Below are 12,941 nucleotides of genomic sequence, written 5' to 3' on the forward strand. Positions count from 1 at the left end.
TCTTTTTGTCTACTGCATTGGCAAAAGTTAAAGGAATTGGTAATACGTCGTTTTGAAATGAAAAGTGCTGGTGTTAGAACCATGCGTGTTTATTCAGTTTTTTGGATGTCTAGTTGTTGATTTTTGCCATACTTGAAATATATTTCCCCTTTGATCCATCGATTTCATTTATAAAAATATACATAAAATATATTTGGATAATTATATTTTTTCTAAAATATAATAGCTAAGGAACACAAATATGTTCTTACTTCTTTACAGTATTATGACAAAAACACATGGACATTCCCAAATGCCCATCAACATAAGATCAATTATATAATGTTTATAGGTATATAAAATGCAGCCATTAAAAATGAGGACTATAATACAGAAATGAAAATGGATGTGCATTAAAATAATAAAATAAATCAAGGTATCAAACAACATGTGTAGTGTAATACTACCTGAATAAAATATAAAGAAGGGTAGGAGGAAACATATAATGTCTATTTGTTTTTCTGTAGATAATTCTAATAGAAGGGTCACCACAATGCTAATGGTTCTCTTGACAGTGGGGGGAAAGTGTGTGGAGAGAGCTGAAGGAAAATTTAATTTTTCTCCATATAAATCTCTATTTTCCTAAAGAACACTTATGATCAGTATAATTAAATTATAAAGTATACTATTATGTTAATTATTACTGAACAATGAAACCATGTTTTAAAATTGAAATAGAATGCTTAAGATTATATAAATATAACAAAAATGCGATTTTTGGTCCTAGTTTCCATAAAACAAAATAAAACAAGAGACACACATGATACCCCTGAGGTTTACCTGAGAATCTTTCTCTACAAACTGGATAATATTTCTACTTAGACTTTACTTCACATACCAGCCCAAGTTTTAGAAAATCCGAGTGTTCTTTTTTCTTTCATTTATAAGAAAACTTATATTAGATAAGGTTTTATGAAATACCTGTTATTCTTAGATTTTTAAAAGTCCTATAAAGTTATTGAAGTAAGAAATATTCTATTTTAGTTAAAATTGTTAATTGCAACTGGTTTGTTTTTTGGTATTGGTTTACCCCACACTGGAAAAGCAAACACATGTACTTTTCCTTTGTATGTAGTAAAGATAACTTATACATTTCTTCCTCCTCCTTCCGGTAGCTTTCAGCCGTGCCCCAATTCCGATGGCTGTGGTCCGCAGAGAGCTCTCCTGTGAGAGCTACCCCATAGAGCTCCGCTGTCCAGGAACAGATGTCATCATGATAGAAAGTGCCAACTATGGGAGGACTGATGACAAAATTTGTGACTCTGACCCTGCTCAGATGGAGAATATACGATGCTACCTGCCAGATGCCTATAAGATTATGTCTCAAAGGTATGATACTTCTAATATCTTTTTTTTTGTGCATTTAGTATAAACTCTCACCATGAATCTGTGTGATATATTGAGTATAGGTAAGAACACAAATAGCATTGTATATTTTAGAATAATTTGAACTACTTTTTCAATTTCAAACTGGTTTCCCATATCGCTAAAATGCTAGTATTAGCGATTGCAAATGGAATTTGGAAATTATTAAAATCTGTTAGATTAGTTACTAGATTTCATGGTGTACTCGGACTTCTCTAGAACTGGGCTCAATAGATGAGGATCTAAATTTATTTTTCACAGTTTTCAAAAATAGGCTTTCGTAATTTTCTCCAGAAATTACAGAAAAATTATTTTACTGCTAATAAATATTTTCTATCAGTGTATGAAAAAGAATAAAAGTTAATAGGCAACTTTTATAACCATTAATCAAAATGTAGTAAAATGCTATTGATTAATGATTATTTAGCCTTGAAAAACAATGAAAAGAGTATTACTTTGTTATCAAGTATATAGTGTAATTCATTTAAGCTATTCAAAATATTACAATATTCAAATAATGTAAATTAAGGTATCATATAATATCACTGGATAAGGAAAAGAAGGTCTTCAATTCTAAAGAAACTGGTCAATGGGAATCCATACTATAGAAGGTTTGAATTATACTAAAATTTCTTGATGAATTGAATAAATGTTATACATATCTCTTAAATATTTGTTCAGTATTACTATGATTTCTCAGAACTTAGTGAAGTCATTCATTTACTATAAGCCCTCATACTTTCTGACTACATGCTCACAAAGTAATTTTAAAATAATCAGTAAATAATTCATTGAATTAATTTTTTCATTAGGATTTGTATTTAGCCATTTATTTTCTATTATTTAAGGAGTTCTTAAAATATGGGGGAAGTCATAGAATATGTAAAAATAAATTCAAGTATATAAAAGCAAAAACAATAGTTCTCAAGGCTTATCTTTCTTGTGCTTGAGAAAACTTGCATTATTTTTAGCTTTTTGTCTTCTTGATGCCTAAAATTCTGACATGTATGTTTGTGTGTGATTGAGAAAATCTTTTTTATAAATTACTATTGTGTAAGTTGTTAATAAAATTATAACATGTCAGGTTTTTGATGATCAAAACATCTGAAGAATACTTGAAAGACAAAGATAATACTTTGTCTCACTTGACAAATCTAAGGGCTTTTGTTTGTCTATTTCTAAAATGCTAATTCATGCTAAGGTAAATATTAATGAGAAATAAGATTTTAAAATTAGGGATTCCATTTGATATAAGTTGGGTTGCATTCAGTTCTTCTTGTGTGTCTCTTTCATTCTTATCTCTCATTGTATGTCTCTTGTTATACATTTGACATGCCTCCAATTATGGTTAAATTCTCTGATGTTATGCCTAAAAGAAGTCTAATCACTTCATCGTGTGTGGGTGTTATAATGGCATCTGTCCTGAGTGGTTTTCCATGTGTAGTATGAACGGGCACTATGACTAAATTGTTATTTATTTTATTTATTGCTGTCAGACCAACAAACAAAAATGGATTCTTTGAATCCATTCGAGGTGTGAGTTGAGGAGGAAATTCTGCTTTTCTGTGATTAGCTTTTCATTTTAAATGTAGCAGAAGCATTAACTTCACTAGCTCTTTGATCTCTTTATGATTTTCATTGAAATTGTTTTAATCCTTTTATTGATATTATTAATGGCTCCCAAAATAAGCCCTTAATCTTATAATTATTGCAAAAAATAGTTACAATGGATCCTCTCAAGCTGCTGAATTATATGGGATGTGTCTGTAAAGTGACAAATCTGAAGAGTAAAATTGCTTTAAGCACCCTGAGTGAGTCATTTGTAGAAGCCCCCTGGTGGTTTCTCAAGTAAGGATTGTTAGCTGAAATAACTGTGGTTAATTCTGTATGGAGCCAAGTTCCTTAGTTGTTCTTGGACTGCTAAATATACTACATTTACTCTTGTCCACAATGAATGCTTTTGACTCTTAGAAGAAGTCAGGTTCCATCTTGTAAGTTCCCAAGAGATGAGATAGCTATGTCAGCTTCAGCTGCTTATATTATAATTAATGAACTTTCACTGTCCTGCCAGTGACAGCATGTTAAATAATGCTAATAATTTCTAATTATGATATGGATGTATCATATTAATAATGATATGGGCAGCTTAAATAATCCATTTATATTAAAATTATAATGGGGAAACCTTTCTAAAACATATTTAGATATTTACTGTTTTCTTTCAAAGTTCTAGAAAGACATAATATCAGTGTCTAAACATTTTTAAGCATGTCTCTAGACCAGAGGATGATATTACAAAATACAAAATGTTTTTGTGTATCCCTGTGTAACCTTGTTAAACGGCCTTCGTAACTTGCTTCAGCCTCATAAATTAGACAGATGTCACAGGCAAGGACAGACATGAAATAGTATTCATGTAGATATTTGAATACACATTAAACAAATACATAAATAAAACTGTATAATAAAAAGTTATGTGTGGAAAAATTGGGGATTTGCATCAGAAGGATACGACACTTGATTTCCCTGTTTTTCTCCTTTAGAACTTCGTGGTCTGATATCTGTTCTAGAGGAGCCAGATTCCTCACTGTCTTGCAGATTACACCTCGTGTTCTCAAATCCAAGTGTGTTTTTATGCCATTTTGCCTGCAGCCCTTCCGAAAGTTCTGTGCTTTTCCTCTTCTTTCATTATCCTACTAGAAGGCTAATTAAAATGTCAGAACATATTTCTTTATCCTTCTCGGAACTTCTATTATCACTCACTTGTTCTCATCTACATCCTTATTTATTGCAGCTAAACATTAATAAACCCATAGTATGGGCTCCCAGACAGTTGCCTTGTCCTCTTCTTTGTGCTTTTCGTCTTCTTTCATTATCCTACTAGAAGGCTAATTAAAATGTCAGAACACATTTCTTTATCCTTCTCGGAACTTCTATTATCACTCACTTGTTATCATCTACATCCTTATTTATTGCAGCTAAACATTAATAAACCCATAGTATGGGCTCCCAGACAGTTGCCTTGTCTAAATTGTAGGCTTCTAGAGGGTAGACTTTCTGTTGATTTTACCTACAACTAACTTCTGATGTCTAATGATGTGTAAATGAATAAGTAAATGTGCTCTCCGACGGTGTCACGCCACTTAAAAGCTTTCTTAATTCCATTATCTGAGTGATTTTTGTTTCTTTTTATTTTACATTTACACACTTCAGAGATTTAAAAAAATGGTACACAGAGCCTTATAATCTAAATGTGAAAATGACTGTTGGCAACTGATAACTGCAGAAATCTTACATTTTGAATTCAGCTGAGGTTTCATGTTATCTTCAGCTATTAATGGAAGTATTTCCATTTTTAACTCCACCAACACTTGAAATTCCACAACATGCCATGCACCGTGACAACTCTGGAGTTTGGGGGATGAATAAGCCAGGCATGGTTCCTGCCCACACACCTATAGTTTTTTGGCAGATAAGAAACAAACAGCTAGATTATTTGCTCAGCATTTTATTTTTATCACATTTATGTTTATTGAGGAGCTCAAAAAAGGGAGGAAAGCTCTTTCGGACAGGTAATATTAAAGAGTGTTCATTGGAGAGGGAAGGTTAAGCTGGTCCTTGAAGGATGGCAGCTTCGGTGGAACCAGAAGAGACCAAAGTGATATTAGATATATAATAGATACGTAAGATATATTAGGCATATAAGGCACCAAAAGAACGTGAGGGGACAGCTTCCCTTCAATAACCCCTCACCCAGCCTCTTCTGCCATGCCTTCAACAGCTTATTGGTGCCTGTTCTGCACTATGTAGTCTCTCCAAAGCCTCTTTGAAATGTGCCACTACGTGAGGCCAGCCCCCCACCAGCCTCCCCATAGATCCAGTTCACATGCTCTCAAGAAACCTTGATAATTTGATGATAAACTAGCTTTGTGCTAGCCCCCTTGTCAGTACAAAGTCCTGTTGGAGTTCTTCTTAGTAGTTGGACATAAACTCCATCTAAATGTGGGAAGTTTGAATATCATATGACTTCCTCATGTCATCTTTTTGGACACATATTTTAAATATGTGGTATTTCAGTATTACTTGATGTAAAATTGCTTATATTGTTCAAATTGCAAAGGCATTTGTAAACAGGTATATATGTATGTGTGTATAGTGTATATTTACTGAGGTATAATATACATATAGAAAATTTAACATTTCATAAATATAAACAATCAGTGAATTTTCACAAACCAAGCTCATCCAACTAACAGCCAGCTGAAGACCTAGGACGTTTACAGCATCTCAGATGTACCCCTTCATACTCTGCACCAGCCATAGTCCACCCCCTGCCCCAAGTTTTGCACTATTGAGCCTTCTAATATCTTAAATCAGTTTGCCCATTTTATAATTTAAATATATGAGTTCATATAGCATATGCTTTTCAGAGTCTGGCTTCTCTCATTCGTTGCATTCGTTTTTATATATCACAGTATTGAAGCATTTTTATATACCATATAATCCGCTCATTTGAAGTATAATGATATTTTAAGTAAATTTCCAGTTTACCAAGCAGTGCAACATCACCATAAATCAGTTTTAGAATATTTCCATCACCACATTAAGATCCTGGCACCCATTACTGATAATTCCCATCTCCTTCCCACACCACACAATGACTAATCCGTTTTCTGTCTGTGTCTATTCTTAATGCATTGTGTTTTAAGCTAAAAAGTGAATATTTAAAGTCCATTTAGATTTAGTGGGCATTTCAGTGGGGACGGTATCAAAGAAATAGCAGTTATTTCTGGAGGCAGGGATATAAATATGTTTCCTGTGTTGTGAATTCTCTTGGAATCAAAGATCATAATCTGGACATTTAACAAATACCCTCTTCAGAGTTTTCTATCAAGTAGAGATGTTAAATATATAAAGTAGGATGATTTTCTTGTCTACTTAAATGAGTGATCTGAGTTTTGCTTTTCATCTTCTACCAGCATTTTAGCAAGGTTACATTGTTATATGTCCTAGTCACAATGGGAGCACGCAAAAAAAAAAAAAGAGAGTGGGAGAGGGAGTGAGGAAGGGAAGAAGGGAGAACGAAAGTTATTTCTCACCTTTCTGAAAAAGCTATATTTCAGTTTATATCAGTACCACTGCAGGGGATTTTACAGCTTACAAAACGATCTTGGTTTTTGTTGTATTCAATCCTGGTGAAGTTAAGAACTCTTACAATAGCAGTCGAAGAAGAAATGTCAGGGCAGTTTCTGTGTGTACATAACTGAGTAAATGTTCTACAATAACCGTGTGTATATACTTGCCTTTTCCAATTTGAGTATTCTCCTTTGCTCCTTTAACAAAATTATTACTTTATATCTTGTGTTTCTCTTGTGAATTATAACAGATAAAAAATAATCCCTCATACTAGGGAGTTTTCCATTGAATGCATGTTCTATGCAGTAAAAAGAACAGATGGGCATAGAAACTATAATATATAACTCATTGTCTTAAAAATTACTCTTTGTGTGCATGTTTATTAAGAAAAAAAAAGAAAAGGAAATGAAGGAAGGAAGGAAGATAATTCCCATTATCAAATCCAAAATGTAGAGAATATGGAGAAGCTGGGAATTTCCTGTCTGGAAGACATTTACCTCTTTGTTAATATTTCAGCCCATTTCAATTCTGAGAATATATTTTGATAATGTCTTACTAATGTGCTTGCTAGTGCTTCTTGCTATTCATTTAAGTTTGAATGAAATTATGTTATATATGTGTGCTTTGAAATTTAAGAACTTAGTAAGTGATTAAAATATTTCAGGATAGGTTAGGATAAAAACTAAAGGGAGTTGTGTTGTCTGTCTCTTCCATATCTTGGAGAATATTAACCCTTTGTGCAGCCATTATCAAAGTGTGGTTCATGGAAATTTGGAATTCCTGAGTTCTTACCAGGGATTTCTCAAGGTCAAAACTATTTTCATAACAATTCTGACTTCTTGTTTGCCTTTTCCATTGTATTAGACATAGGCACTGATTGTGCAAAAGCAGTGGTAGGTAAATCTGATGCCATCTTAGCAGGTATCAAGACAGTAGCAATAATGTACTTTTAAATTGTCTCAGTTTTAATTTCTAACATGGTACATAATAATATAACTCACATAAACTGATAGTCTTTAAGAATCTTAGTTATATTAACTGTATGGTGACTAACATAATATAATAAAAAACATTAAAATAAAAAAAAGAGTTAAAGAGGTCATGAGACAAAAGGGTAGGAGAATTGATGTTTTAGCAAATTTTTTTTCATTTTTACTTGTGGGTGAACGTTAGTTACGTTTGTCTTCATTATTTTTATGTTGCATGATACTCATTCTGTTTGTTTTAGAATTATCTAGAGTTTTTTTCATGAGTGAATTATTATTTTTATTGAAGTATATTTGACATACGATATTGTATTAGTTTCAGGTATACAACATAGTGATTCAACAATTATATATGTTATGAAATGCTCACCACGATAAGTGTACTTACCATCTGTCACCATACAAAGTCATTACAGTATTATTGACTATATCCCTATGCACATTTGATTTATAAAATATAAGAATTACTTTTTTTTTCATTTATAGTTGTTTCCCCATCTCCAGCTTTTTAGATATTTTTACACTTCGTGGTCAGTCTGTAGAACTTGACATCTTGTGGAAAATATTTAGAAAATATCATCAAGGAAAGAGAAAATTTTCTGAAAAGGAGAGGATATAGGATAAAAACACTGTAGTAACCAACTTCAGTATAGCTTAAATTCATATGGAAAAGAACGAAGCAGATTATAAACATAAATTCTGTCACTGATTAATTGGATACCACAGGACTCTGGAGGAATGTAAGTTATAGTGACATAGAGCAGACATCCAGAATAATACCTCAGTTGCTCTGTCATTACAGTGACTTTGAAGATTGCTAAGGCTACGGTGGGAGTGGGTCTCAAAGTATTTTGACTGCCTTTTATGTTTCACTTTACTGATGAGGAGACTGGGGTACATGGAGTTTAAGAAATTCACCTAAAATTACTTGCTATATGATGGCATAAGCATGACCGCTCCCTTTGGGTACAAAGCCCATGAATTTTTTTTTTTTTTACTGTTTTTTTTTTCTTCTTCTCAGAAACTAAATTTTTGTTATCAGAAAAATTATTTTCATTTCTTAGTACATCAGAAAAAGCCAGTGAAAGATTCAAATCCATCCATAATATATATAACTCAACTAATCTGTTGGTTAAAGAAAAGTAAAGTTTTAATAAGAAACCAACTTTACAAAATTGATCAATGTAGCCATTGAGTTACATTTTTAGGAAAATATCCTTTCCTTGGCTGCTGATTATTTAGGCGTTCTGCCTCGAGCTGGAGTTTTAGTATTCAGGGTATAATATGCTTGTACAAATAGGAAATATATTCAGTTATTATTGGTAATAATAATACTTATTTACATTTATTGTGTGATCCTTATTTGCCATAAACTCTGGTAAAGAATTCACCTTTCATTAGTTCATTAATTCCTCCCCATAACACTAAGCGATACCTATTGTTACCACTCCCATTGTACCAATGAGGTAGTTAAATCACATAAAAATTTACTTGCTGAAGAAATTATTTTAAGTCAATACACTGTCTTATTTGAGAGATTTGAGACTTTGTTATTGGAGCAAGGGTGATAAAATGATAAAGTATTTAAAATACTGAAGAACTCCGCTCTTGATCATGATCATGATGGTGAGAAAAGAAACTCATTTTCTCTCATGCAAACATTCAACCAAATATTGGATTGGTTTGGCTCAGGGCTTATCCATATCCAATTACAGCCATATGCAAATTTTTATTATTGAAGTTTTTGGTAGAAATAATTTAATTATTGTGAAACTGAAACTCTAGAGACTCTTAGCCTCTTTTTTATTTGAATCAATTGTGTTTATAAAGTGTTTTAGGTAATGTAATGTTTCTTGGAAAAATAAATATTGATAGAATAGAGCTGATTGTATAACTAATACTAAATATTTCAGCTATAACTATTTATTTTTTTATTCCTTTTTTAAAATAATTTTTATTTTGTTATATTAGTCACCATACAGTACATCCCCAGTTTTTGATGCAATGTTCCATGATTCATTATTTGCGTATAACACCCAGGGCACCATGCCATATGTGCCCTCCTTAATACCCATTACCGGCCTATCCCAATCCCCCACTCCCCTCCCCTCCGAAGCCCTCAGTTTATTTCCCAGAGTCCACAGTCTCTCATGGCTCATTCCCCCTTTCTGTTTACCCCCCCTTCACTCTTCCCTTCCTTCTCCTACCAATCTTCCTATTTCTTATGTTCCATAAATGAGTGAAACCATATGATAATTGTCTTTCTCTGCTTGACTTATTTCACTTAGCATAATCTCCTCCAGTCCCGTCCATGTTGCTGCAAATGTTGTGAAATTGTTCTTTCTGATAGCTGAGTAATATTCCATTGTATATGTGGACCACATTTTCTTAAGGCAGTCATCTGTTGAAGGGCATCTTGGCTCCTTCCACAATTTAGCTATTATGGAAAATGCTGCTATGAACATGGGGGTGCATATGGCCCTTCTCTTAGCTATGTCTGTATCTTTGGGGTAAATACCCAGTAGTGCAATTGCTGGATCATAGGGTAGCTCAATTTTTAACTTCTTAAGGGACCTCCACAGTGTTTTCCAAAGTGGGTGTACCAAGCTGCATTCCCACCAACAGTGTAACATTCTCCACATCCTCTCCAACATTTGTTGTTTCCTGCCTTGTCAATTTTTGCCATTCTAACTGGCGTAAGGTGGTATCTCAATGTGGTTTTGATTTGAATTTCCCTGATGGCTAATGATTTTGAACATTTTTTCATGTGTCTGTTAGCCATTTGTATGTCTTCATTGGAAAAGTGTCTGTTCGTATCTTCTGCCCATTTTTTTGATTTGATTATTTGTTTCACGTGTATTGAGTTTGAGCAGTTCTTTGTAGATCTTGGATCTGTAGTGTCATTTGCAAATATCTTCTCCCATTCCGTGGGCTGCCTCTTAGTTTTTTTGCAGCTATAACTATTTATAAGAAAGATTTTTTTGAGAACTTCCTATAAGCCAGACAATGTTCTAAGCACTTTATATGAGTTAACACATTTAATTCTTCCCTTACTCCTGTGCAATGGATACTACTGTTATTTTTCACCGATGGTGGAACTAAGGAACAGAGAGTTTAATTAACATCCAAAAGTTACATGGTGCCTACAAAGCTAAAATCCAGCTCCAAAATCCATGATAACTATTGCAATCCATCGCCTTGTGTGCTCTATCTAAAATGTGCACTATTTTTTATAAAAGATACTAACTTAGAAAACAAATAGGAACCAGTCCCTGTTACTGAAAAGAAAATATACGTGTGTCTATATGTTTGTGTGTATGTGTGTGTTCATACCCCACACACATGTGTTATTAGTGGTTGCTTATCTTTTTCACATACAAATAATGAAAACATGGCATGGAGCTAATTAAATTAATGACATTTATTTATTTTCTGCCTTAGGATAAATTTTCAGGCAAAAACACTTGAGTACTTGTGATAAAACATTTAGTTTAAAAAAAACCTATGAAACAGGATTTTGCTTTTAACATTTTGGACTTTGTGGTGACACAATTATCTATAGCAATACTTCAGTAAAAAAGAAACATATTGGTTGTAATGGGGAATAAGCTGAAATTTGTATGGCATATGGAAATGAAAGAAAATGGATGTCAGTATGTAAACTATGGAACAGGGAAGACTCATGAGTTAGAAACTAAATACATCACATGAGTACTTTGAAATACTTGTATATGAGAAAATGTATCATGCCAGCCTTTCTTAATTAAACTTGAATATAACAGAATGCTTTAAAATTTCTAATTTTTATATAATGAGATTTTAGATGGCATAAATGTTCACAGAGCTTTTGCTAATAAGTTATAAAGATGAAAGTGGATCTTTATTTGTACCACATTGTAGGAAATTTGTTTTACTATATAATATGAGTTTATTCTTGTTTAGCATTTTTGTTTTATTTTTCATATCTTGGAAAAATTCGGTTATGCTAAAAACATTACTAAATTTGCCTCTGTGAATATTCTACTAGCCACAAGCTTTAGTTGATTCATTGTTTCTTTATTATTAAGAGTATTACCAAGTACAGCTAAATGTGAAAAAAAAAATACTATCAACTTTAGTTAGTAAATCATTTGTGTAATACATTTTGAATCTTCCCATTATGTGCTGATGTGAGAGTACTTTAACTCTGAGAGAAATGTTATTTCTCAAATTGTTGGGGACTAACTATTATCCCAATATTTGTAAATATGAAAAAAATGCATTTTTTAATACTGGTTTCCATAAAATTAGATATTTACTTTATCACATATACATCAGGAAGATATGTAAATCATATTTATTTGTAATTAGGTTTACCAAATGGCAAAAGCAAAATATGTTTTTCATGCATATGGGCTGATTTCAATAGATAAATATATGTATGTGTGTTTTGGCTGGAAAAGACTTGAAGTCTTTCCAAAATGCTAGTACCCATAACTGTTGGTACTATCAACCTTATGGAAATAAACATTTGGAGCTGTTTCTTAGACTTGTTAGTGTGTTGAGAAAGTAAATGCTTGGAAAAGAATAGAAGTCTAAAGGAATACTGCAATATAAAAAGAAGAACACATACTTTAGAAGTAGTAAAAAAGGCAAAAAAGAAAGGGGTGTTACAAAAGGAGGAAACTGGATGTCATTAGGTTCGAAGGTGAGATGATGTTTAACTGAAGAGAACCTTTGCAGCTAAAATGATTTACATTGTTGATTTATTCAGAGACACTTTGATGTTCCCAAACTTTTACCACTGATCACCTAAACAGCTCAGGATATTTTACATTTAATTAATATACTTCTGAAGATTTGAATTCACTTATCAAATATTATACTCATGCTATGTAAAGATTCATGACAGTCCTCTACCAATATGAGCATATTATTAAAAATAGTATTCTAATATTATCTCCTAGTTTAGTAACATTGATTTGTTTGTTTCATAATAATGGGAGTTTTTGCTTTATTTTCAGAATTATACCCATGAAGCCCACCAAAGCCTGGCTACAGGCAACATCCTTGAATGTGAAATATGTTACCTATGTGTTTCTAATATATGTTATACCTATACGTTTTTAACTTACATACTAAATTTTACTATTTTTCTCTAAACAAAGCAGAAAAAAATTTTTTTCCATTATGGTATAAAAATACCTATGACCAGTTTCATCATTGACAACCTTCTAGAACGTAGGACTTATTTCTCTGTAGGTATTTTAGAAATTAGGGTCAGAAAAAATGTACTTCTTTTTCACAAATTAGTCTCTGCAAAATTTGTCATAATAAAAGGCCCTTCACCTTTCCAAGGAATTCAAGTAGATCATCCTTGCCTGAGGAGATAGGATTTTGAATTACTTTCCTACTTGAGTTCTGAGGAAATTGTAG

The 12,941-nt window shown here is 32.5% G+C and overlaps 1 protein-coding gene across 8 annotated transcripts in view; it reads left to right on the forward strand.

The window, feature by feature from the left end:
• The window catches only part of ADGRL3 (adhesion G protein-coupled receptor L3), a 788,566-nt gene that overhangs the window by 375,363 nt on the left and 400,262 nt on the right, over window positions 1-12,941 (forward strand). For all 8 annotated transcript variants that reach the window (XM_044387778.3, XM_026508964.4, XM_026508973.4 and 5 more), the window contains one exon: window positions 1,155-1,368. In XM_044387778.3, the coding sequence (XP_044243713.3) occupies window positions 1,155-1,368 (214 nt within the window). The remainder of the gene's footprint in view (window positions 1-1,154; window positions 1,369-12,941) is intronic.

The sequence above is a fragment of the Ursus arctos genome, unplaced genomic scaffold (assembly GCF_023065955.2).
Source record: "Ursus arctos isolate Adak ecotype North America unplaced genomic scaffold, UrsArc2.0 scaffold_9, whole genome shotgun sequence".
NCBI lineage: Eukaryota > Metazoa > Chordata > Mammalia > Carnivora > Ursidae > Ursus > Ursus arctos.